The 27514-nt window shown below is 38.6% G+C and overlaps 1 protein-coding gene across 2 annotated transcripts in view; it reads left to right on the top strand.

The window, feature by feature from the left end:
* Positions 1–27514, top strand: part of NELL1 (neural EGFL like 1) — a 738699-nt gene that overhangs the window by 685968 nt on the left and 25217 nt on the right. Inside the window, exon 16 of one of the 2 annotated variants that reach the window (XM_054699343.1) lies at positions 12978–13118. The exons of the other annotated variant lie outside the window; for it this stretch is intronic. Within the exon in view, the coding sequence (XP_054555318.1) occupies positions 12978–13118 (141 nt within the window). The remainder of the gene's footprint in view (positions 1–12977; positions 13119–27514) is intronic. 2 annotated transcript variants of the gene reach the window in all.

The following is a 27514-nucleotide window of genomic DNA, read 5'->3' as shown; positions in this document are numbered from 1 at the left end:
ATGTCTGTCTCCCTCAACGGACTGAGAGGTCCTTAAGGGAAGAGACCATGTGAGGTCTCTTAAGATTTCATAGAAGCAGTCAGAAGAAAGCAGCAGTGTTGCTCTGTAGAAAGAATGCTATTTGCCATTTAAAAGACCTGCACTTGAATCCCAACTCTCCGTGTACTATCCTGTGGCCTTGTGAAAGTGACATGTACTCTTGGTTTACTGATCTGTAAAATGGGAGCCGGGGATAAGTCATATTTCTCAGGGCTACCATGGAGACTAAATCGTATAATGCCTGGAAATGAATAGACACTAAAAAATGTTCATCCTCTTCTTTATCTTTCAGCATCTAGCAATGTCCCTGGGCATTAGTTAGGCAGTAAATTTATGTGTATGTACTTACAAATGCATATACATACATATGCATACTTATACTGACATCCTTCTATCTGTTCCAGCTTGTCTGAATTATTTCTCTATTGCACAGAAAGGGGGGCAGAGGGAGGGAGGCACTGTTCTTTTCTCCCTTTCAAAAACACAAATTAAAAAACTTTGTGGATTTGACAAATAAATGATTTTACTTTTTCCCTGGATAGCTTTTTCATTATGATGGCTGCTTGTCTACCATTACACAACATAAAAGAATTTTTCTCTGTATGTAATCAGATGGTGACAGAATTATGGTGAAGCTTTCTAAAGAATTGACTTGCTTAAATTCTTCATTTTTGTTAGTGGGGGCTAGAGCCTCTCTGTTTCATTTGGAGGTAAATTATCTTATTTATCATTTCTGCATAAATATCTTCACTGAACAACACAGATTATAGGAATACTCAAAGTGGACTTGTTCTTAAAGAGATAGGTTTATCTTCTTGCAGGAATAAATTAAAACCCAACTGTGGGGCCTCCCCGGTGGCACAGCGGTTGAGCACTGGGTTGCAAAGCTGCCCGCAGCCTCTGCAGCACCGGTTCGATCCCTGGCTGCTCCCCAGCCACCAGAGGAGGGTCCCACGTGGCGCGCAGACCTCTCCTGCCGCCCGCTGCTCCCCTCAGCAGTGTACTGCAGTCCTTCTGCCTGCTCTGCTCCCCGCTCTGGCTCTGGTGAATTCTCTCACCCTCCCGCGCTTCTGACTGTACCCAGTGCATGTATAAACAAAACAAACAAACAAATAAATAAATAAAACATGCCTCTATAAAAACAAAAACAAAAAAAAAAAAAAAAAACCCAACTGTGTTTCTCCTGTTAAGCAGGGAATTAAAGCATCGTTCATTCTTAACCAAAGACTCTTAAAGCTATCAAGATAGTCAGGATTAGATATAATGGAATAAGGGAAAAAGTAAAACATGACCATTTTGTTGCCCTGATCATCTCCAGGCCTGCGTTTTGGTGAGAGTAACAAGTGGGTCCTATTAAAAAAAAATAGAATGGCCTACTGACCTTTTATAATCAGAGAAAAAACAATTTGGATCTTACCAAATACTGAGCACCAGATGTGTTGCCATGTGGAGATTATTTGTTCTCTTAGGGCTTGTAAAATGGAGATAAAAATATTTTGTTGAATACTCGTGTTTTTTGGCTACAAATAATAGAGAACTCAGTAATTATTACTTTAAAAAATCCTTAAGTATATCTCATGACAAGAAACTTTGTAATAGGTAGCCCAGGGTTTGTTTAGCATCTCAGTGATACCCAAAGGCTAGTTTGGTGTGTCTGTGACTTTTTGAGATTTCTCCCATGGCACTAATGTGGCTGCACATCCAGCCATCCAGTCCTTCATCTGGCCTGCAGAACAAAATGCATACAGCAGGAGTCTGTCATCCCCATGAGAGGCAGCTCCGTTCCCACTTGCAAGATAAAAATGTATAGTGATTGGGTATAATATTCAGCTGGTGTCAGTGGGTGGTGTTCATGTTTCCTACATTCTTACTGATTGTTTTGGTATCTATTTAATCATCCTATGAATTCCAGTCTAGATAGCCTATCATTACTAAAGTAGTAATATTAAAATCTCTAGGTTTGTACATTTTCCCCTTCACTTCTTTGGTTTTGTTTCATCTATTTTGCAACTTTATTTTTTTAAAGATTTATTAATTTATGCATACAAGAACTGGGGTACAAGCCAGAGGTGTAGGAAGGGGGAGGGTTGGTGAGAGGATTCACTAGAGTGGGGAGCAGAAGTTGCGGATCTACTGAAACACATTGCTGAGGGGAGCAGCAGGTGAGACAGGAGAGGACTGCTGCGCCATGTGGGTTAGCTCCCTGGCCGTCCAGGGATCAAACTCATGCTGAAGTGGCTAGGTAGTACTGTGTCTTTAACCCCTGTGCCACCAGGGAGGCCCCTATTTTGAAACTTTAAAAATTGAAACTTTTCAGTACTTAAGATTGTTACATGTCCCTAATGAATGGAGTCTTATATGCCATGTTTTTTTTTTTTTTTGACTTTGCTATCTTTCCTTACTTTTGAAGTCTATTTTTTCTAATATAAATATAGCTATTCCATTTTTTCACAATATATCCATATATCAAGTCTTTGTTTTTACACTTTAAATATATTACAAGTTTGTCCATTTTACCTCAATCGAGCCAAAAAATGCATATAGTTATTATAGCTTTCTTATTATTCATGCCTGCATGCTAAATTTTTCCCTATGTTCTTTGATAATTTTTTTATGTGTTTTCATCTACAATAGATAATTGGGTCTTGCATTTTTCCTGTTTAGACAGCCTTTGCCATTGAGTGTTTAGTAAATTTATATTTAATATAAACATGGATATTAATACGGTTGGGTTTGGTTCTACCATTCTGTGGGGTTTTTTCCTATTTGTCTCACTTGTTTATTCAAATATTTTAATTGTATCAGGTTTCTTGTTTTTCCTTTCTTGAATGTTTTTAGCATTTGCCCTAGAGGTTACAATATACATGTTTATCATTCTACTTTGCGTTCCTGTTATTCTAGATTAGCACAGTTGCTTAGTGGACTAGATTAGTCCTTATTTCATAGACTATTTAGGATCATATTGTCATACTTCAGCTTACTTAGCTGCATTCAGCAGCTCCCTGTCCTTTTTGCTCTCATTGTCATTTGTTACATCTACAGTAACCTAACTTTTTTTTTATTTAAAGTTATTTGTATCCTAAGGAAGTTGAGAAGAAATATAGCTGTAATATTTCATATATTTATCGCTGACAATAAGCTTAATTTCTTCTAGTGTATCTGAGATATAATCTATCATAGCTTTTCCCCTTCAGTCTTAAGAACCTTAGCATTTCTTGTAGTGTCAGCCTGCTGAGTTTCTGTTTTAGTTTATCTGAAAATATCTTTATCTTTCCTCTATTTTTTGAAAGACAGTTTTGCTGCATGTGGAATTCTGGAGGTGTAAACCATTCACATTCAGCATAGTACTGCTATGTTTAGGTTTATGTCTACATGTTGCTATTGGTTTTCTATTTGTCCCATCTGTTTTTCATACTTCCTACCTTTTCTAAATTTTTTTTGAATCAATAAATTTTTATGATTCAGTTTTATTCCCATTATTTCCTTATTAGTTCTACATCTTTGTTACTTTATATATTTCTTTTGCGTTTACAGTACACATATTTAATATAAGAACCGTATGACAGTATTCTTTTATTTACTCCCTATTAGACTTTATGCTACTATTGACATATATTTTCTTTCATATTTTAAACCTCTAAGCCATTATTTTTATATAAACGGTCAAAAATCCTTTTAAGAGATGTAAATGAGAAAATAATTTTAAATTTTTAATAAAACCACATAATTTTCTGTGTTTACCATGCAGATCTTTCCAGTGTTCATGCTTTGTGTACATCCTGTTTTATCTTTAAACATTTTCCTTCTGCCTGAAGAACTTCCTTTAACATTTCATGTAGTGTAGAGAGGACGGTAATCAATTCCTTCAGCTTTATGTGTCTGTAATTTCTCAATTTCACTTCATTTATTAAATTTATTTTTGCCAGGTATAGTATCTTAACATGACAGGATTTTTTTTTTCTTTCAGTGATATAAACCATTACTTCACTGTCTTTTCCCTTGTTCATCAGCAGAAATATGTTGACATTCTTATCTTTGTTCCTTTACATGTGGCATATCTTTTTTTTTTTTTTAAATTGACTGCTGTAGATTTTTCACTGCATCACTGTTTCGGGAAGTTTGATTATAATGTGCCCCAATGTTCCTTTCTTGAACCTATTGTGTCTGTTTGCTTATAGATTTTGATACACATGAAATATTCTTAGCCAATATATCTCTAAATTTTTTCCTCCCTGCTCCTTCTTCAGAGGCTCCAATTACATTGAGTCATATACAGAGCCACTTTTTTTTTTTTCTATCCTTTAGTTCTCCTTTAATTTTTTTAAGTCATTATTTCATTTTGTGTAGCTACTGTTGCTGTGTTGTGACGTTCACTAATCACATAACCTCCAGACTAAAGACGAGATACAAACAAATTTTTTTAATGGAAGAATTTTGAAAGACTTGTTTAGAGAATAAACAGACAGAATGAAAGACTTCAGATATAACATTAAAAAGGAACAACCAGGAAGAGAAGGACTTTCTCGCAGAGAGCCATGTAACTCATGTGCCTGACACCATTATTCTTTTTTTTAAAGAGATTTATTTATTTATTTATACAAGCACTGGGTACAGTCAGAAGGGCGGGAGGGTGAGAGAATTCACCAGAGCCAGAGTGGGGAAGAGAAGAGGCAGACTGACGAAGTACGCTGCTGAGGGGAGCAGCAGGAGGCAGGAGAGGTCTGTGCGCCATGTGGGACCCTCGCCTGTGGCCGGGGATCGAACCCGGCGCTGAAGAGGCTGTGGGCAGCTTCGCAGCTCAGCCCTCAACCACTGCGCCACCAGGGGAGGCCCCTGACACCATTATTAACAGAAGGCACCTTTCAGTTTAATGGACCAAAACTAGTTACTAATCAGAACTTTAAAGGAGAAACAGTAATAAGGAAACTGCCATATATTTTGTGTAGCAATTAATTGACTTTCCAGATCTCAGTCATATCTTATTGTGCTTTGTTTGTGAGACTGAGACTCACAAAGCCTTTTTTTTTTTTTTTTTAATTGCAATTTGGCTAATGAGGAATCTGGAGTACAAAGTGGCCACCAGAGCCTTTTAGCAATCCTTCAGCTGGTTAGTAGCAGATGAGGGCCTAAGCATAAAGGACAGATCTCTCACTCATCAAGAGGACTAGTGTGTATTATATAACACATTTATTTTCTATGTGAGGATTTGAAACCTGGAGATTGGACTCTTGGTATAGACATGTGGCACCTCCACGGTCAAGTTGAAATTGAAATTTAGAGAACATTGTTACAGGCCTAAGGAACACCTGCCCAGCATTGTAGAGCAGCTTTGCATTGATCTCATATTGTCCTTAAATCATCATTATAAGCTACGTGAAGTCACCCTCTTTTAAGAGCCAAGGAAACTGAAGCTCAAAACAAACAAACAAAAAAAAGAAACTTGCTTGGGGTCAACAGCTGGGAAGTATTCGAGTGAGGACTCAAACTCAAGGGTCTGACTATGAAATCTTTTCTCATTTGCATGTTGTTTATTATTATTTTTTTAAGATAAGATTAGTTTATAACATTACATAGATTTCCTGTGTATAGCATTGCAATTTGGCATCTGTATACCTAACACTGTGATCACCCCTGAAAATCTAGTTTCCATCCTTTACCATGCAATTGACTTCTTCTCCCTTCTGTTCTGGTAACCATCATTTTGTTCTTGCTGCCTAAAAGCTTGTTTTTGTTTTGTTTCACTCGTTTGCTTTATTACATCCTTTTCTTCCACAGATGAAAGAAATCGTACAGTCTATTTCTTTTTCTGTATGACTTATTTCACTTAGCATAATCCATCTAATAATCCAGCCCCATCCATATTGTCGCAAACGGCAAGACTTCACCTGTGTGTATCACAGTAGTATTCCATTGTGTATACATACCATACCTTTATCCACTCATTCCTCACTATCATTTCGATTTCCAAAAATTGGTTATAGTGAATAGTGCTACAATGAACATAAGGGTGCATATATAACTTTGAATTAGTGCTTTCATTCTTCAGGTAAATTCCCAGAAGTAGATCATATGGTAGATTTACTTTTAAGTTTTTGAGGAACCTCTATACTCTTTTCACTGGTGATCAGTTCCTGCCACTGCAAGGCCCGAGTCCTCTATACTCATTTCCATCGTGACTGTACCAATTTATATTCCCACCAATAGTGCACAAGGGTTCTTGCCAATACTTATTATCTCTTGACTTTTTGGTAATAGCTGTTCTAACTGGTATGAGGTAAAAATCTCATCATGGTTTTGATTTGCATTTCCCCAGTCATAATAAGTGATGTAGAACATCTTTTAATATGCTATTGGTCATTTGTATAACCTCTTGGGTAAAATGACTGCACATTTTTCAGTTGGGCTGTGTATTATTTTGTTGTTGAGTTGTATGATTTTTTTTAACGTATTTTAGATTTAAACCTTTTGTCTAATATATGCTTTGAAAATTACTTTCCCCATTCAGTTTAAGAGTTTGCTATGCTATGCAGTAGCTTTTTATTTTGATGTAGTCTCTTGTCTATATTTTGTTACTTTTGATGTTGGAGACAAATCTTCAAGACATCATTAAGGCTAATATCAAAGATCTGATCACTTATCTTTTCCTGTATGTATTTTATGATGCCAGGTTTTATATTCAAGTCTTTATTTAGTTCATTTTGAATTAACTTTAGTATATGCTGTTACTGATCTAGTTTCTTTTGATTGTAGCTATCGAATTTTCCCAGCAACATTTATTGAAGAGACTGGATTTTTGCTGGTGCATCTAGGCTATTTGCCATATTGGGGCTCACTGAGGCAGCAGTATCCCACATTGCCATGAGATAGGCTATCTGCTAGGGGTGTGGCACTCAGCTTGCTAGCTGGGTGGGAGGCAGAGACTGGAGTAGCTGGGGCTGCTGGCAGCGATAACTGTGTTAGTCACTATGGAACATGGAGGTTGAGGTCAATTGGTGCCAGTAGGAGTAGCTAGAACTGTGCTGGGGCCTTGCAGGCATGAACTGCCTTTTGTTTTGATGTTTCTTTGTTTGTTTTGCTGTGCAGCAGCCTTTTAGTTTGACATAGCCCAGCTTACTTAGTTTTGCTTTTGTTTGGCTTGCCATTAGGGACAAGGCCACAAAGATATCACTCTGACCAACATCAAAGAGTTACTATGTTTTCTTCTATATATTTCATGGTTTCTGGTCTAACTAAAGTGTCAAAAGCTTACCATGGAGAAATAATAACTTCTTCAATAAATGGTGCTGGAAAACTAGAAACCACAAGAAAAAAATAAAACCAGACTACTGGTTCAATCATACACAAAAACTCATTCAAAATGGAAAAAGACTAATACATAAAACTGGAAACCATAACATACATAGCAGAAAGCAAATGCTTATCATTACCTTGACTCTTGATTTTTATGACAAAACTTCTGCCACTACTTTAACTGCCTAAAGAATTGGTGATCAGTGCTGACATTTTTCCTTGCTCGTTTTCCCTTGTTTCTAGAAATTGTGTCTGTCTGAGTTCTGACTAGAGAACAGTTTTCCCCCTTATTTTGCAAAGGGGTCTATCAAAACAGGGAATTTTGGCTGTTGCAATAAAGCAATCTCAGACTGTGTAATATTCAAAGAATCTGTGACAGCTTCAGCTTTGTGGAAGGACTCCACTCTACGTAGTCTTATAGGCAGCCAGACAGATAAAGTCTCTGCTATTTTTATTAAGGTTTCCCTGTATGATAGCCTTCCATGGGCAGGTAGTGATAATGTGGAGGTTTGTGTGAGATATTTTCCATAGACCTCAATGGAATTACATTACTTCTTAGCTCTAGAGCTAGAGTTCAGTCATGTGGAATCAGCCACCTATAAATGAGTTCTACTCAGAACATAACCGTTGGGACCCCAGAAAGAGGAGCTGAAAGGCCTAGCCTATTGCTACCAGAGTGTCTGTTTCATTTATTTATCTTTTTAATTCCCCTTTATCATTCTGATACATATTAGGTTCAGTAAAATCCTAGCAGTCAACAAATATTAGGTAATAATCAGGTTTGTGTTTACTTTGTTACTGATTCTACTTCCTTAAAATTTATATCATTTGGGAGAAAACTCATGTTTTTATGGGGTATATATTTAGAATTATAGATTCTTTTCCTGGATGTTTTGCAATGTTACAATTAGCTCAAAATAACAAACAAATATTTTTAAATATCAAGACATTACCTCTCAGTACTCACTAATTTCCTGATTACAGATTAATGTCTTTTTGTCTTAAGTTGTATTAGCAGTGATACATGGTCAAAAGATAATATCTGGTGCTGTAGAAAAAATGATATGTTTTTGATTGAGTTTTTTCTGTTCAACAGTCTAAGAAATTTGATATTTTTATCCCCAATCTTCAGATGAGAAAACAACGAATTAATGTGTTAGTGGTCAGAAGTTTGTAGTTATGTTTGTTCCCAAAGTCCATGTTTTAAGCTATGGTTATCACTTTCATTCCAGTTTTCCCTGATAGATCTAAGTGTCTATAGGACAGGGGCTTTTATATTTTCATCTCTGTAATCAAAGGACGTGTGAGCACAATGAATTTTGAAAGAATGAAAACAACAGAAGCTTTTCTCATGACTCAACCCCCTCACTTTACAAATCCTTAGAAAAGATATAATCTAGCTGCAACTTAAGCCAGTATCTCACTGCAATGAATGTGAAATACACAGTTTCTCCTTGAAAATAAGCTTTAAGAAAAAAACTTGATTGATCTTATAAATTGCCATAGAAAATATGAGAGGGAGGAGATCAGGTGAATAGAGATTTATTCAACTCAAGAGTCAAAAATTTTGCAAGAATACAAAGATTTGTTTGCATATGGATTTTGATAGCAAATTCACTGTAAATCTGAAATAGGATTCAAAGTTTTGCTTAGGACGAATCCTATGAAAAAAATTTGAGTAGTTACTTGTTTATGGATGTGAATAAGAAACTCAATGTACAGGTGGGATTCTTCATTGAAGGCAATTACAATATGATTTTATGTTGCCTGCTTTGCCACATTAAAAATATTTAAAGATCAAGCATAGAAACCAAATATTAAGTAGAAACTACCTGCCATGTTTTAGAGGTGAATAACAAACATATTAAAATAACCCCATTCTATTTAGTCTTACAAAATGACATCACATCTTTGTGATTTGTGAACATCAGGAAATCCTGTGATACTTTGAAATCTGTTACACTTTTTCATTTTGCCTTCCAATCCACTGCCATTTGCAAATTCTTTCATTTCCACATACTTTTATGGGGTGTCTTCATGGTTAGCAGTGAGATGTTGCCTGTATTCTTGGGCAATTTGCATTTGAGTGATGGAGACTAAGAATCCTGAGTGCAAGATGCATGCTAAGTACATGTGTGTGTATAGGCTGAGTCACAGGACAGGGAAGACATGCGTGTAAGGAGTTGAAGAAACTGCTAGTTGTTGGGGTGTGAAGGATGACTATGTGTACCTCCTCCCCCTGATCAGAGTACCTGGATTTCTGGAAATTTCCCTTCACTTCTGCACCTGTGACAACACAATACTCATTCTTGGCACATATTTTCAGCTCACAAGATACTTAGAGAATCAAATGAATGTGTTATCTTTGCGAAATCTTCCTTTTAGTTTGTCAACAAGGTAATATAACATAGTGACAAACACAGGTCCTAGCTAGTTTTGAAGCTGGCTTCACCATTTGTTAACTGTGTGACTTGGGCGAGATGGTGAGCTGCTTGTAGCAGACACTTGGCACTAATGATGCAGGAAGGACTACACAGAATCCCCACTCAGGTATCCCCAGCAGCCATGTTCCCTGTGTCGCATTTTCAAGTCTGTATTGGATCAAACTGGGATTTAAGCAAAATCCTAGGACTTGATATAGGAAAATAAAAGATTTTTTTTTTGGTTTGTTCTTTTACTTGGGATGGTTAGCACATGGTGTGATGCAGCCAACCTCACTAATTTGTCAGAACTCGAGAAAGATTCAGAATTTTATAGTGAACTCAGATACCCCATGCCCAGACCATATGATTTACTTGTTTGCTTGTAGCAAGTGCTCACTGTGACAAACAAACCTGTGAGACAAGGGTAGCCACACCTATTTATGATTTTAAAACCCCCACAGTGTGCTGAAAAGCTTCCAGTTATTGTCTATGTTGGTTGCATCTCACACTACCGGGACTACACAGAAGAACCTGCCAGTGTTAGGAACACATTGAAAACCTGAGCACCTTGCAAGAGCAGTGTGGTTGTATGTAAAATGAAATGCCTGGTTACAGCTTAGAGCCCTTGCACAGAGAGGAGAAATGTGCAGTGCTATTAGCAGGTGTGCAAAGAGTCCTAGTGATTCCTCGTGAGTCCCGGAAAAGTGCAGTTCCCAGGCAAGGGACAGCACCACTACTTTTCTCTTTTTCAGTGCCAGCCAGGTATTTTCTAGTGTCTCCCTGGAAGTTGTAGATGTATACCTCTGCTTGTCTTTACTCCTTATAAGAGCCCCCTGTGCTACACAGATAATGTCTGTCCTGTTGGAGCACAGCAGGTTTTTACTAGCCTCATGGTTTCATTCTGGGAATAGAAACATCAGAAAATGGGAAAAATTTGCATAGCATTTACCATTCCTGCTCCTGCTAGAAATTTCCCAGTGAATCAAGGACAGGAGGAATTACTTATAAAAGCTATTTGGAGAATGTATTCTCCAAATTGGAGTGATTTGGAAAGGGGCAGTTGTTTTAAACTACGTCTGCCCAAGCCATCAGGACATAGGGTTATTTTGGTTATCCAAGAAACTTTCATTCTTGTATTTCCTGCTTTACTGCAAAACTTCTATGGCTAGATGGTTGTTACCTAAATCCCATTGGTGGTTGAGAAGTGACAGGATCTGTGTGGATAGTAACTAATTTGGGGGAGCTTTGGATATAAATGTTTGAGGTAGAATTTGCTGTTGCTTCATTGCAGGGAGGTTCTTTCAGCCTAACACAGAGAAGTTGTCTGTGAAGATTAATCTAGTTCTATGTGTCTCTGGGTGGCCTGTCATCAAAAATACTGAATTAACTTCATTATCCAGGGTCAATCCTCCCTTTCTGGGAGACTTATTCTCCAGTCACTTCTCTATTTCAAACTTTCAAGCAGTTGGTGATCCAAGGTGTGTCCCACAAAATCACATACCTGTACGATGTCAGATATGACTGGCTCAGAGGCTGCTGAGATTTCCTGGAGATTAACAATAAATGCACACATAGTCTGACTGCAGCAGAGGAGGAAGGTACTGGAGAAGCACCATATGCTGAGGTCTATATTTACAAGCCGTGGGATGCTGGATGTCACAGAAGTATATGTTCTGAGTGATATAAATCACAAGGAAGAAGATGACAGTTGGCAGGAAAAGGCCAACTGGCATTGCCCAGAATAAAAGGCGATATCTTTTCTTTCTACTTGGCTGGAATACCAAGAGAGGAGAAGGTCAGGTTTCAAACCACATTCATAGCCCAGTGCACAACTCAGAACTTGTTAAGGTCCAGGAATCACTATAGCTGATTGTCCCTGAGCTGCTGTGTCCAACAGGACACTGTTGGGGGAAAAAAAATCCAACATGCTAATTATTCTTTATGTGTTATATGCCAGTGTTAATTAGAGGTCTTGTCATATAAGACTGGAATAGTTTAGATATTTCCAGGAGAAGTAGTAGAAAATTCCCAGGCAAAAATGACTATATTCCAAGAAAAAATTGCATGGAGACATTTTATAACAAGGTGATGCTAGCATGCAGTCTCCAGCTTGTCTTTCTGCAATGGTGTCAACTTCCTTCAGCTCAGAGGCAACGCTTTGGGCTAGAGAATTTATGTATGATCCAGGTGTCTGCTGATTCTAAAAAGCCAGCTCCTGGAGCAAGGAATGCTTAGAAGAACTCCTTTTAGCAGGAATGACTGAAAAATGAGTCTGGTTGACTATCATAAATCGAGTCTTGAAGTCAATCAGCAGCTTTAAAAGAATTGGAACAGTAGTTCCCACACTCTGCCTCCTCCTCATACTACTTTCATGTGAAATTAATGGCATGACCAATAAAAGCACTCCCCAATCAAGTATATTTGAAAACATTGCATATCCTTTTTTTTTAAGATTTATTTATTTATTTGTTTGTTTATACAAGCACTGGGCACAGTCAGAAGCATGGGAGGGTTAGAGAATCCACCAGAGCCAGAGCGGGGAGCAGAACAGGCAGAAGGACCGAAGTACACTGCTGAGGGGAGCAGTGGGTACAGCAGGAGAGGTCTGTGCACCATGTGGGACCCTTGCTGAGGGCCAGGATCGAACTGGTGCTGTAGAGGCTGCTGGCAGCTTCGCAGCCCAGAGCTCAACTGCTGTGCCACCGGGGAGGCCCAACGTTGCATATTCTTATTAAGTTTTTCAGGGTTTATAAATATGAGTATTTGAGACTGCAGTACTAAAAATAATGAGTTTAACCTAACCAAGAGCTTCCTGAACTTATTTTTCATAGATAAGTTTAAAGAACACCAAATAATGTCTTGGATGACTATTTTGGGAAGCAGTGAATCAGAGAAAAGTCATTCAGGACCAAAACAGTGCTGAACATCCTCAGTTAGTTTTTGTTTTGGTGATTCAGAAGCTAGGATGGCGTCTGCAGTTAGGAATGTCTTCATGACCACCTGCTCTCATTCACTGCTCACTATATAAGTGTCAAAAAAAATGATGCTTCAATGTGTTGAACTTCTGGGGGGAAAAAGGAAGTTGGTTCATTCTGCAACTTTCACTTTAGGTGACTAACCAGGTCTAATTGGTATGTTGACATGAGCATGTTTTAGGTGTTTACTGAAAGGTTAGTGACAAAAGAAATTAATGTCCTGGTGGGCTTGTGTTTTTCTCTGAGGCAGATATTGATGAATGTACAGAGGGAATCATTGAGTGCCACAACCACTCCCGCTGCGTTAACCTGCCAGGGTGGTACCACTGTGAGTGCAGAAGCGGTTTCCATGACGATGGGACCTATTCACTGTCCGGGGAGTCCTGTGTTGGTAAGCAGCTTTCAGCCATGCCCTCCATCCATTTGCACTTTGCAGGAGGGGCAGCCTGCTTTTCATTCTATTCCGCTCCCAGTGTTCAGATATGATCACTCCAGTTAAATTTATCAAGTTTCCTCCCTCTGCCATTCTGGAATTAGGCCAGGGATTATGCAGTGTGGGGATTAGAATTTTATACAGAAACTGAAACAGAGGTCCAAAGCCTAGGTGGGTATGTCATGGTCTCTTGTTCTTTCCAAAGGAAGCCAGGATGGCTTGTTGAAATTTTGAATAGTATGAAAGGCAGCTGTGGGAGAGAAGGAAATAAAATGGAGTTAGAAAGTTTAGTTTAAATCCCAGCTCTTCCACCAAAAAAAGCCTGTGAATATGTAAAAATTAGTATACTAGTGTTCAGATGTTGTTAGGATTAAATGGGACACCATATATTTAAACATCGTAAGCTTTGAATTGATGCACACATTTGACCTATTGGCATTAACCTAATTATTTTGCTATTACCACCACCATCATCCTTACGAGGTCTCTTTTCATGATTGATATGCTTCTGGTTATGTTAAATGCTGAACAGAGGAAGTTAACAGATGGAATTCTTCACCTTCTAGACCTTACAATTTCCACGAAATCCAAAGAACGGATCAAAAATGTAATTGTTTCTTTGACAACCTTGGCCAATCCAGCTTTTTCCTGTAATGTGACCCAGCTGAATTCTTAATACTGACTTGTTCAGATTGCTGAATTAGGAAATGAGAAGTTGATTTTTGAAAATTTGTTTTCTCTGCTCGTTGCATACTTTTTTTTTCCCCTAAAAGTTGCTGCTGAGACCCAGGCAGTGTTTTTCCCTCTTCTACCCTGAGGTTGCCCGAGAGCAAAGATAAATCATAGAACAAAGGGCATGTAGCACGAACTGTTCTCCACCATCTTGCTATTCCTGTTGAGAAGCATACAGGGTTGTGGTTAAAACATGCAGACTTGGGCCTCCCTGGTGGTGCAGCGGTTGAGCGCTGGGTTGCGAAGCTGCCCGCAGCCTCTGCAGCATCGGTTCGATCCCTGGCCGCCTGGCGAGAGTCCCACATGGCGCACAGACCTCTTCTGCCCGCTGCTCCCCTCAGCAGTGGACTTCGTCAGTTTGCCTGGTCTGCTACCCGCTCTGGCTCTGGTGAATTCTCTCAGTGCTTGTATAAATAAATAAATAAATCTTAAAAAAAAAAAAAATGCACCCTTGAGCCAGCCTTCCTGCAGTCAAACTCCAACTCTGCCACCGCTAAGTAGCTTACTTTGGGCCAGAATCTATCTCGTCTCTATCTCAGTTATCCCCTCTTTTCAATGGAAATATTGATAACTAGTTCATTTAAGTGTCAGAAGAATTAATTTAATTAATGTCTGTTGGATATTCTTAAAATGTTAGCTTTTGTTATCTTAAATGTTCTTACCTTGTCAACATTCTGTCTCATACTCTTTGTGTTCCTTTTACTCATAAAATAATGACTTGCAACATTTGGGTGAGGTTTGTATTTATCCTGGCTTTTCACATACCCCTTTACACATGACCAGGATCATTCCTGTGTACACCTCAGTGTAAATAGATGTTATGTGAATAGATCAAATGACTCTTTTTGGATGGACATAGAACATTAACATAGATGGTAACTAAATTTGGAGGCTAAAAATAATTTTGAAAACTGTAGTTGACACCATTCAATCGGATACTGTTAGCTTTGTAGTGTATTGACAACTAGATCACCTAGTTGATTTATTTTCTTACCTCCTGGACTTTCCATGATGTTGCACCTTCTTTGCTTTTGTATATACTGTCTCTCTGGCTGGAATGGAACAGGAATCTGAATCAAAGACGACCCTCCCTTTTTCTTGATCATGTGGATTCCCATATGAATTTCAATTCAGTTTCCTTAATACAGCTTTGTTTTCACTAGACCTTCATAAAGCATTTTTGATCTCTTCATGGGAGTCATCACCTCTCTTCTTTGCTAACTCTAGGCCTCTTACCCTGGTGTGTGTTTATGTGGCTTCACTTGTTACAAATCATATAAATTATTTACTCCGACTTGACTATGGACACAAGATAGACTTTTTTCCTTCTGTCTCTACAGTGATACCATTTGGTATTTGGTGTTCAGTGAAAAAATGTATTGACTTCATGTACCTGATTAAGTAACTCAGTCTCAGAGAGGAGGACATGTTGCTCCCAGACACAAAGCTGGTTTGATACAAGTTGAGACTCAAGGTCAAGGGTAACTATATCCTACATGCCAGGGGCAGTCCTGATTTTGGCCTGTTGATCTGATGTAATTATCAGTTGCTCTCTGTCACTCTCACTAATCATCCCACGAGAATGACAGACATCAAAGTCACCTTACCTGTTGAGCTCTCTCTGCCATGCCCAGAGGTGGGATATAGGACTCCTGCACAACCTAGGAGGCTCTTTATTCATCCATGAACTGATCCCTGGTCTCCATGGGGATGCTTCAGTGGATTGGAATCCTTGACAAGAGAATACAATTGTTTCTATTAGTGGCACTTTTCATTTGTGTAATTGCTAGTGTGAATGATGTTTCCTTTATACACTTTCCGAAATAACTTTTAAAATGGCTTTAATAAGAACAAACATTTGACCATCATTTAGTTTTTCTTCAGTAGTTGAGAGTACTGCGTTGCTTTAGAATTTCTCTTGGTGAAACATGTATAAATCAGGTCATTCACTTTCTTGTTACCACCTTCTAACACCTTCCCATTGAATGGAAAGGAAATTTCTAACTTCTTTGCATGGCCTGTGTCACTTGAGGTAATATTGTTCCTACTTAGGCTCATTGTCCCTTCTTAGATTCATCTCCTACATGCTAGTATTATTTTTTTGTTTTTTCATGCTTCAAATACGACAGTGAACTTACCCAGATTCAGAGTCTTTGTCTTTGCTGTTTTCTCTGCCTGAACTATTAAACATGTGTCTTACTGCATGTATTTCTTCATGTTTTCATTCTTAGCTCAAATGTTACTATTTCAAGGACCTACCTGACCATATTACCTGAAGTTATCCTTCTCCAGTCACTTCATTATATCACTCTGGTACATCTTATGTAGCATTTCAATTCCTAAATTTACTATGCCTACACGCCTGTGATTGTCTGCCACACTATGCAAATTCTTTCAGGACATAAGCCTCATCTTTCTCAACACTGTACTATCAGCCCCCAGAACAAGGTAGATGCATAGAAAAGGTACAGTGCATAAATGGCAAGTGATTGAAATAACAGAAAATCAAAACCACCAGAAAAGGTCAAACCAAACAGAAAATAAATATGACATCAGTAGTTGTATTGGTTGTGATCCATAAGATGTTACCTATCACAAAATCATGTATTTTATCCCAGAAAAAAATATTAATTATAACTATTATACCAGCACTGTGTTAAGCCTTCTGGAAGTGAGTGTGAACAACAAGATCTCTGTTCCTGAGGGATGTATGACCTTGAAAGATTCTGAATCATAATAAGATACTTTGATGGCAGGGGAAATTAGCACCTCAGAATAAGCCCTAAATAATGTCTGCTTTTTTACTTACATTTTTAAAAAAGAGCAGCATTCAAACAATCTTGAAAATGTTTAGAAAGGGGTTTTACAACATGTTCTTTCCCCACCCCGAGAGTAGTGGGACTGGCATACATTAGAATTTAAAATACGGAACTTGTAGGCTTTAGGAGAATAGTCTCATGTCAGTCCATGCCATCTTTTGTTGGATGAGGATAATAACACCTGCTCTATTGACTCCATTGGTTGACTGTAAGCATCAAATGTTATTATGCCATTTAACAGCACCCAGGCAAGATTTATTATTTCATGAGTGAAAATGTTTCAGACTTGTCTCTTTTTCTTTAAGCAGTTCATGATTGAAGAAATGACTAGATCTAGGTATTACAGAGGCAAACAAAATCCCCATTCTTGGGTTTATCACTTAGTCTCTCCGACTCTGTCTCTCCCATTTGCTTGTGTATCTTTATAAAGCCAGGAGCGAGGGAGCGGCAAATGTTTGCCAACTGGCATTCGCAGAGGAGTCTGGCAGATGACAGGATTGTGTTGTTCCTGTAGGCTACAGTGCACTCTGCTTGCCGGCAGTGGTGGGACTCAGGGAGCTTCACAGTTTTAGCATAGAAGTTGCACACAATTGCTTTTTTATCTAGGCATCATTATCTGGGTCATTTAGAGATGAGAACTGTTAATATTTAATTAACAGTGGCATGTGTAAAGTGCAGAGTTTTACATATTTTTGAATATAAAATTCAAACTCCCCCAGATGTCAACCTCTCTCTGCTCTCTTTCATACTGTGTGTGAGTACACAAGCCTGCTCCAATTCGTTCATGCCTTTGCTTGTTTGCTTTTCCCTGACCATTCTTATATCCTCATTTCCACTTGTCAAAATCCTAATGAAGTCCTAACCTAGTGATTCTCAAACCTGTTTCACAGTATATTCACTTGAGCAGTTTTTTAAAAATATCCATGATAGACTATCATGCCCTGGAGATTTGTGATTCAGTTGATCTCCTGATGGACGTGGAGACTTAAAAAAGTTGTTCTAAGTGATAATATTTAGTTAGTATAGACAAGCATCATCTTATATTTTTCTCTAATAATAAAAAGTGTGCCCCACTTATATGTCCGCCACAGCCATTTATTTGCATCTGTCTTATGGAACTTACCAGATCAGACTTGTCATCTTCATCAGTTTTTATAGTCTATAGTAGAGTTGAAGTCTTTTGGTATCTTCTATGGAACTGTGTTGAATTAAGTTGTATTGGTCACGTTCTTGTCTTTTAATCAAATAGAGTTTTCAAATCCTAGTGAAACTCATCTTCATCAGGGTACGCTTGAGGCTGACATACAGCTGCTCTGAGGCGATGTGGTGCGTCTTAGCTTCCCATGATTCCTTCTGCTGCAGAACGTGGTTGGGTAAAGCAGGTTCCCAGACTCAGGAGTTGCTTTCTGGTTGCTGTAAATGTCCCGATGAGAATTTTTTTGTTGGAACAGCTGTTGCAATTGTCATCAACATGCATAGCGACATAAAACAACCTGGAGAGCTTCCACTGCAATCTGGGGAAGGAGATTTCCGTTTTAACTTGTTGTCACGTCAGAGTTGACTGAAATGGCTTAAGAATAATTTGGGTTCTGTTGTCACTGCCCTGTGCCTTATTCTTATTTAGTAGAGATTAAAAAGGCTGTAATCAGGAGATGCTTCCTGTGACAAACCTCAGTGAGGGGTAAGAAAGTAATGAGGCCTTTGAGGGAGTAGAGCGCAGGCTTGGATTCAAATCCTCACTCAGCTCCTTTCTAGTGGCATATAGCAGGACATTTAACCTTGCTAAGCCTTAGTTTCCTGAGCACATAATGATTAAAATAACACTGAGTTGACAGAAAAGTCATGACGCATTTTTTCTGGTTTTCAAGCAAAATGCATCATGACTTTTCCAACATCCCAAAACTTAAATGTTGGGATTTTTCTAATAGGACTATTCTTATATGCAAATATTCTGGCAAGTAGTAAATAATAGTCAACATTTAACCTCCCTTTACTTCAAAGTCCTCACCCATCAAATGAAGACAACAACAGTAGTAAGAGCTAACATTTATGGTAGCTTTATTGTGAGAGCTTACTTTGTGACAGGTAGCTGCTCTATCAACAATTTATGAAAGTTCCAATCTTATAAATTGCCATGGAGTAATTGTGAGGATTAAGGTAACATAGGCCAAGAAGTACTGAACATTTGGGATTGAAGTGCTGACAAGTATTAGCCATCACTGACTACCTCCACTGTGTGCCATACACTGTCCCAGGGGTTTCTTGCATTATCTAATTTAGGTCCACATCCCAGGGAAGGCCCTCTCACTATCTCTGCTTTAGAGAAGAAGAAAATGAGGTCCCAAGGATTGAGATAATTTGTCTTGAATTCCAGGAAGGCCATCATCCAGGTATATTGATCCCAAAGCTTCTGCTTTTAATATGTTAACACGGTATTATTTTCTGGAAGGGAGGAGACCAGTGCCTACCTGAAGGTAGGGATTTAAACTCTGGGGCTGGAGGCCAAATGAGACAGGACAAAGAGAAAATGAGAAAAAAAAAATGCATGAGATTCAAATGGATAGTTGTTGTCTTCTGTCTGAATCAACAACTCTGGGGAAGCATTTTGTCTAGTGGACTTGAGGGCTGTGTTTGGGGGCCATCCTGCTAGGCCAGAGGCAGGATTTCAAGGTGGCAGTTTCTGATAATCTGCTATGAAAATCTTAACCTTGTCAATAATGTCATCTGATTGATATGAAACCAGAGTAGAAAAAGGAAAGGAAGGGGCAGAAGGGTAGGGAATAAAAAATATGAAAAGTGGTGATAGGTAAGTTTTTGCCTTATTAAGTGTTTGCAAGATAAACTGTGTCAATATTATGAACATCAAAGACTTTTACGAATATCCTGAGAGTTAGAAGGGAAAATGAGTTATATAAAATATTCCGATTTGAAATGAGGTTGCATTAAATATCCATAAGACTCAGGTATGTTTCTCCTCTATGGCAGAGAAGAGACATTACAAGGTGTTTTAAACTAAGAAACATCTTTGTGGACCAGGGTGTTTTAAACTAAGAAAGTTTACGATGCAGATGCATGGACATTAATCCTGGGACTCTAATTGGATTTCCTCTTTGTTGAGTAGTAAGATCCACCATTCTAAGGTATTTCCATTTAGATGAGACCCCTCTCAGCCTTTCTTGATAAGATTTAGTGGAATTTCATTGACCTCAAAATTGATACTGGTTTCTAAAGAACTTTAGATTTGGGTTTTAGTCAAGTAATAAATTCTATTATTGAATAGCCTTCCCAAAGGCAGGTGTCACCTGGACATGGAACTGTTTAACTTTATGCTTCTAACTAGAATCAGTGTGAAGTATAAGGAAGTGGGGCTTGGAGAGCCAGAGGACCTCAGTTCCAAAATTGCCATGTCATGATCAAGTTGTGATGGACAGAGAGACCCAGCACAGACACCACCTGGGTGTGAGTGGAAATAGACAAGTATCAGTATACTCGGGACCCAGGATAGAGAAATTAGGAACATTTTACACCATCAAATGAGGTATCTTCTGGATCCCCTAGAGAGGGCCATACAGTGGGTATTGATAAACCATTACAGATATTAAATCAGATGAGGAATGGGTCCTATTAAATGCACTGAATGCTTTCTGCTTCCCTTCAAATTCAGCCACTTACACATAAGCCTGGAGTTGTTCAACATGTAGGGTAAATTAGATATATTCTGGAGACTTCTCAGGGAAGGCAAATTACCTTCTTAGTTTCAGTGATGAACCTTCCCAAAATGATGTGCCAATAGGGTTCACTGCACTAAACTGAGGTAGAAACAAGGTACATTAGTCACCCTCAGCCCATAAGGGGAACACATAATGCCTATGTGCTGTTCTTTACTTTGCAACTAAAACTTGACATTTTGGGGGATTATTCTAATAGGAGCTGAAACTAATTATCGGGTCTGTCCTGTAAGCAACTCCTCTTCCCCAGCCTCATTTTGTATTTTTTCAGCTGCAACTCCCCTATTCTTTAAATACCTTCCTAAGGCAGTTGTGACCAGAAAATTAGAAAATTATTTAACAAAACAACTCTCCATAAATACTCAGACGTTGCAATTACTACATCCACAAAAGTAAAGCTCAGAATTCACCCCTTAGGGACCCTGACACACTGTAAAATATGCAGGTGATTAGGGAGACAAGTGCTCAAAGAGCATCAAAGAAAAGTCATCCAGACTGGGAATGGTTAGACTTGAAGCAATAGAGGGTCTTTAGTAAGTATAATAACAAAAATATTAGTTATAGCTAAGATTGATTACTTCATGCTGTAGGTACTCTTCTAAGAGCTTTATCCTCAAAACTACTTCATCAGATGAAGGTTGTTATAATCTCTGCTTAATGAAGAAGAAACAGACACAAAGAAATTTGATAAATTGTTCATGGTCATAGAGCTGTTAACTGATCGATTTCTTCTAGAAACTGTTAATCATTATTCTGTATGAGAACTGTGCACGTGTAATATTTTTGAAGTCTTAAGCAAGAATTTTTCTTTATTGCCTGCTAGAGTCTTGTTGCACAAATGGTAATATGAAATCTCTAGTATATCTATTGAATGCCAACTGTGTGTCAGTTCACCTTCAAAAACTCCTTGTGAGCTCGGTAGCAAATGAGGGGAAACATCAAGTAGCACAACCATGTGTGAAAGAGCCTGTGTTCTTTCTGCTCCCCCAACTGTCTCTGTCAATTGTCTATTAATTGGAGATAAGATATGATAGGATTAAACTAAGGCCTGAACAGGAATGATTATTCAGATAACAGCCTCATATTCTACTTCATCATATACTTGTAGATTGACCCCTGCTATAAAATCCATGGTTTTTTTTATTTATTTATTTATTTTTACAAATACTAAAAGGTTTATTGTAGATATTTTTGTTACACAGTTATGTTACACATTATGATACAAATACATTTGAAACATTAACACATATGGGGATTGTTAAATCATTTAATGTTTCTTTTGCAAAAAGATAATTTCTTTTAAGTGTTCATACCTGTAAATAAGTCCAATCCATGGTTTTTAAATTTAGTTGATCTCGTGTGTGCACAGATGGACTGAAGGTCTCACTTATCTGAACAGGAGAGAGACTGAGGGTGGTGGCCCTCTGGGCACATACATGTTCCCCTGCTGTGAGGAAGCCTATAGGTGGTGAGAGCTTCTAATATTGCTATGTGATGTCCATTGTCAGTCATGGGATCAAAAGTTCCTGAGTTAAAAAGACAAACATACCTATGAACTGTCGCTGACACAGTCTGCTTAGCAGCTGAGGGCCAAGCAGTTTGTTGTCCTCTGTCCCCAGCTGCTCTGAAGTAAAAATCTGTGCTTTGGAGACCCTCTATTTGTGATGGGGGTCTGGTTTTTTGCATGGCATAAAGACAACAAAGTGATTTTGATCAGCTGAACCTTATTCTTCTTCCTATCATTGGCATCAGGGTTATGACCCAACTGGGGTGGTACCTCCAATAGAGTGTTAATCAAATGCTAGATCTTTGGACACTAACACTGGTGTATTTTTCAACAAGGGTTCTGTTAACTAATATATTGGTGGAATTCTGAATTAAATATAAGTAAGCTGGCTTATCAAATGCAGAAGTTTTCAGAGCTGGGCCTATACACTGCTAGTGCCCAAATGCATTTGAATTTAAAACCCTTCTTTCACCCAGGTGGCCTATGGTTTTTGGTTCCGTAGTATAAACTGGCTAGTTAAGTATGAATAGACCCCGCTCTAGAAGTTTCTAGAAAATCTTATTTTTTCAGTATCATTGAAATAGCTGTTCAAAGGAGTTTTATTTCAGTTGTGAAACAAATTCAATTTTGTCAGGGAATCATTCAAAAGAATGTCTTTGTTCCATATTTTCTTTTTTCTTGTCATCTTTAAAACTAAATCACTCTACTCTCCTAGATTGAGTGATCTTCTCAAGACTTCCTGGGTATGTCTAGCTGATTTGTCCCTAAGCGCAATAGTCTCAGCCCTTATATTATTAACAAACATGTCTCTTTTCATATTGCCAACCTAACCTCTGATTTTTTTTAATGCTACTTAGAAGCATTTATGCTCTCCTTTCTTCTGTGGTGAGGACTTGGTGATGTGATGTTTCTGGCACAGCCACTCAAAGACAGAAATTTCAAGCCAGTTGATGATGGAGACTCTAGGGATATAAAAAGGAATGATGGGGATGTCATGGTGCCCATGACATGCTTGTTTTACATGAGTGGGCCCAGTGGGAGTTCTGAGAAAAGAAAGTCAGTCTGGATGGGAGCTGTGGGTGAGCAGGCTTTATCAGAGGGGTGAGCGTGTACTGACGGGCATAGGAGAAGTAACAGTTGGATAATATGCCAGGAAGACTGATATTTTCCCCTAAAAAGTGTTTGGCAGAGCTATTAGGGTTTTCTTTAAGGCCTCTGTAAGGGCAGGAATGGACACTGAGCAGGTTTTCCTGATCCAGCAGACCGGGTAAAGGAGGAGTCCTGGAGCCCTCAGGGGTTTTTGCAGGGCTTTTATTGGGATTTACCCAGTACACAGCAGGCAAGGGTGCTGGGGGGCCGGGAGGCTGGCAGGCCTCCCAGCCCCCAGCAAGTCTTCACTCTATCTGGGCTCTCCGGCCTTCTCTCTTGGATTCTGCTGCTGCTGGCGTCCCCATGACGCCGCCATTAAAAGCCCAGTCTTAGCCCAGGTGAATCCCATCTACCTATGCCCACACCCTATTCCAGGTGCCCACCATCAGGCATGCATTCAGGACCGCAAGGATCCATCATCTATCCTGATGGCAGGAGGGCAGAAAAGCCTGACATTTCTTTACCCTACACCTCCTTCTCACTGTAAACTTGACATATTTGGAAAGACCCACAATCGCAGCACTTTGATGTCTTTCCTGCATAGAAGTTGGAAGCTTATAGTATGCAAAATCTAAGTTTGAAATGACCTCTGATTTTTCACTTCCTGACTAGTTGGCTGTCCCAATTAGCAACAGCAGAATGAGTGGGATATTCCAAAAAAATTGTTTCCTAACTTTACTTCCTATGAACTCAGTTGCATGTAGCTGAGGGCAGTGGTGCTAGAAATGTGGTACTTGGAATAGCAGCATCACCTGGGAAGTTGGTGGAAATCAAACTTTTTTCCTCCATCCCTGACCTATGGAACCAGCAATCTTGGAATAGGGCTCAGTAATCTTTTTTTTTTTTTTTTAAAGATGTATTTTATTTATGCATACGAGAACTGGGATATAGGCCAGAGGTGTAGGGGGTGAGAGGATTCACCAGAGATAGAGTGGGAAGCTCAGGTGGCTCCACTGAAATACACTGCTGAGGGGAGCAGCAGGTGAGATAGGAGAGGTCCGCTGTGACCTAACATGTGAGCTAACTCCCTGGCTGGGGATAGAACTCATGTCCCAGTGGCTGGTGATAGCTTGATAGCACTGAGACTTTAACCTCTGCACCACCAGGGATCTTTCCCAGTAATCTGTTTTTTTAAGGAGCCCCTTTTAGGTTGCCCACCTAAATTGAAAACCAGCTGGGGAGTTTTATTGAAAGCTTTCAGGGGGATCTGTGAATGCCCTAAAACTTTCTGTAAGCTTGTATATATGTGCACACCTGCATCCTTTAGAGGAAGCAGAACCTACTTTTCTCTGGAATCTCAGGATGATACTGATGCCTGTGCTATGGAACACCAGGATCCCGCCTCGGTGTTTCCAGCCATCATTCTGCTCTAACTCCCCAGTGTTTTTCGCTAGGGGGCTACAATTAGATCTCAAGGGAGATCCAGCTGCCATCCTCTCTCAGTTTCTGAGCACTCCTACATATTGAATTCTATGTAGTTGTCAACTTCCTGCCTCTTAAAGTGCAGTGTGAGCAATTGTTTCATTATAGAAACTTCTGGCTTGAATGTTTTAGAGCCAAAGATCCTATCTATGCAGGAACTCACAGATCAGCATCGACAATTTCTTTGCAATGAATATTGAAGTGTTTGTTTTAGTCTGAGGCTACTGGTGCTGCTGTAAAATATTTTTGCCTGTGGGTTTATAAGCAGGGGATTTTTCAACAGTTGTCACTGTCGGTGTAAAATCACTATTTGTTGAACAAGCTTTTGATAGGTCTACTCTCAATTAGTTCATGTGCTAAGTTTTAGGCACACAGAGAAAAATGTTCTTCTGGTGAGGAATGGGGAGATAGGAGTTGGACAGTGGTTGAATTGTGTGGTTATAGAAATAAATGAGACCAAAGAAAAACTAGTTAATTCCTTTTGGGGTTGAGGCATGTGGGAATGCAATGTGTTTGGGAATCTTTCATTGAAAATATGATTTTTACTGGTTCCATAGAATGGGAAAGATTTTTTCCTGGCAAAGTAAGTATTAATGTAAATATTTTAAACAGGAATAGCAGTCTGGCTGGAGACAGTCATAAAAGAGATCCAATTGCATCTAACGGATAGTGAGTTTCATGTAGTGGATGAGATGCCTGATGTAGATGAATGTGTTAAGGATGCAGGATTGTTAAGGAAAGCATGGCAGGAATAGGGATGGAGACCAGATTTTGAAGGGTCTTATGGTCTAAGCTAAGGAGGTGAAAGTTAGGGCTCCTATTTTACAATACCAGTATTCCTCAATGTTGCTGAAGTGATGGTTTTGTTATGAAAACAGACATTTTTTAAGAAACAGCTATTTTAATATAAAATACAGTTGTGTAAATATTTCAATATTTCCCACAAAACTTAAAACCCTCTACCATGCATGTATCAATATGATTTTCTGCATCTGTTCAGTTTTGCTTCTCTAAATCGTTTTACTTGGAATATCTCTCTTCTAAATAAAGCAATACTAGAGGGTTGGCCAGCTATTGAGGGTGATTATTATCCAGCACCGACCCTGTGCTGACATTTTGTCTTGTTCTCACAACAATCCTTCAGATTTGAAATAATCCATCATTTTATAGATGGAAAAAATGACAGAGTTCTGTTCTCTGACACAGAGAGTAACAATTTCTTAGCCCAAGAAGTTGTAAAAAGGTTTACTAAAACAGTCAGTTGGAGGACACATATAAGTAAAATATGGATTCAAATACAACTTTCTGCCAATTCCTACAAACAGCACCTTGTAGCAACTCAAACTGAGTCATTTTCCTGCTTAAAAAATCCTTGAGATAGTGAGATTATTATGACCAGACTATTAATCTAGCTTCTCTTTGAAGACACCTACAGAGGGAAATACAGTAAAATGCTATTGTAGTGGTCGAAGAAATGCAAATGAAGAGTGAATATGTTGCATTATGGGGGAATGCAGCCTTATCTGTGGGTTTATAAGCAGGGATTTTTAAACAGTTGTATTCAGACCAAATAAAGCAATGTCTGCTTTTTTTCCAACCTGCTCCAATTGCAGTGTTTTTCAGAGAGGCAGTCTGCCTTGTTTGGTTTATTATTACCTTTTGTGTATTGCGAGCATCAATTAATATTTAGAGAATCTGGGTATTCATTGGTATGTTGGAGATTTACCATTTGATCTTTGTAGAATGTTGCTTTGTTTTCTCCAGAATGGGGACCCTGCCATTACGTGATGACTTAAAGTCAAGATGCTTGTGTTTGTGTTCTGACTCAAACTGCTAGCTGTGTGACCCTGGGTGTGTTTCTTGGTCATCTATTGCCTATTCCTGTACTACTTACACAAGGCACACAGGCTAGAAGGGATCTTATTCTACTCAATGATTTAAGGAGGAAGTGACCTTTCTCTCAAAATAATCTTGATTAAGAGGCAAAAATGATTTTTGGTCTAGAATAGATGAAATTTCAAATAAATTTCAAATTCATAATTTCCCATTCATGTATGTCCAGGAATCCATTTGGTGGTTATTTCTATAATGGAGATGATGACAATGCTAACATTCCAGGTTTGTTTTTTTTGAAGGACAAAATAGATAACAAATTTGAAAGGGTTTTGAAAACTCAGTGAGTACAATGGGTAAAAGGTTATTAAATTATTGTCATACATAATAAAATGATATTTCTATTTCATAACATGTGTTAATTACAAGTCAATATAAGTGCCTGGGGATGGCTAGGATATCAAAAATTTCCAGGTTCCTGATGAAGACATGTGGAAGGATTATCTATTCCCTTCCTTACATGATTAAGGTGTAAACGTCCTACAAACTGAACTCTATTTTTTTTATTTTTATAGTATCCCCAATGCCTGGAACAGCATCTGACATATTGCAGGTGCTCAATAAATATTTATTGAATAAGTAAATAGAAAAATTAGAGAGCAATTGTTTCCATTGCTAATGAGGACATTGACCATTAGTTTCTACTTTCTCTGAGGAGCTGAGCTGGACCACAGGTGAACTGTAAGAAATCTTTTGTTTATATGCAGCAGCCTGAGTGGTGTGAAAAATAAAGAAAGCCAGGCATGGTTAAAGTGCTAAGGACTGATTTTAATCGGTAATAAACTATTGCACTAGGAAGAAGGCTTAGCGTGAATTGAATTCAACTTTGATTTGTACAGAGGTGACTGGGCATTTTAAAATGAGAATGAGGGAGTAGGGAGTCAGAAGACTAGGGGCTTGAGAAGAGGAAATTTAGAAAAAGCTGGAGGGGTTCTTGGTGCATGTCAAAGCTCTCAGTATTTGATAACTGATTCTTATTAAACTTAAACACCTCCTCTCACAAGACTGTGAGGCAAGGATCGTTTTCTCACGTGTTGTCTGGAACAAATAAATTTATTTTTGCAGCCTTGAGCTTTCCCAGGCAGGAACTTAAGAGTGTCAAGT

Source organism: Talpa occidentalis, unplaced genomic scaffold, assembly GCF_014898055.3.
Source record: "Talpa occidentalis isolate TD23 unplaced genomic scaffold, MPIMG_talOcc4v2.1 talOcc4.3, whole genome shotgun sequence".
In the NCBI taxonomy this organism is placed as follows: domain Eukaryota; kingdom Metazoa; phylum Chordata; class Mammalia; order Eulipotyphla; family Talpidae; genus Talpa; species Talpa occidentalis.
Note: the sequence above shows the minus strand (reverse complement) of the source record. Positions and strands in the feature narration are given on the sequence as shown.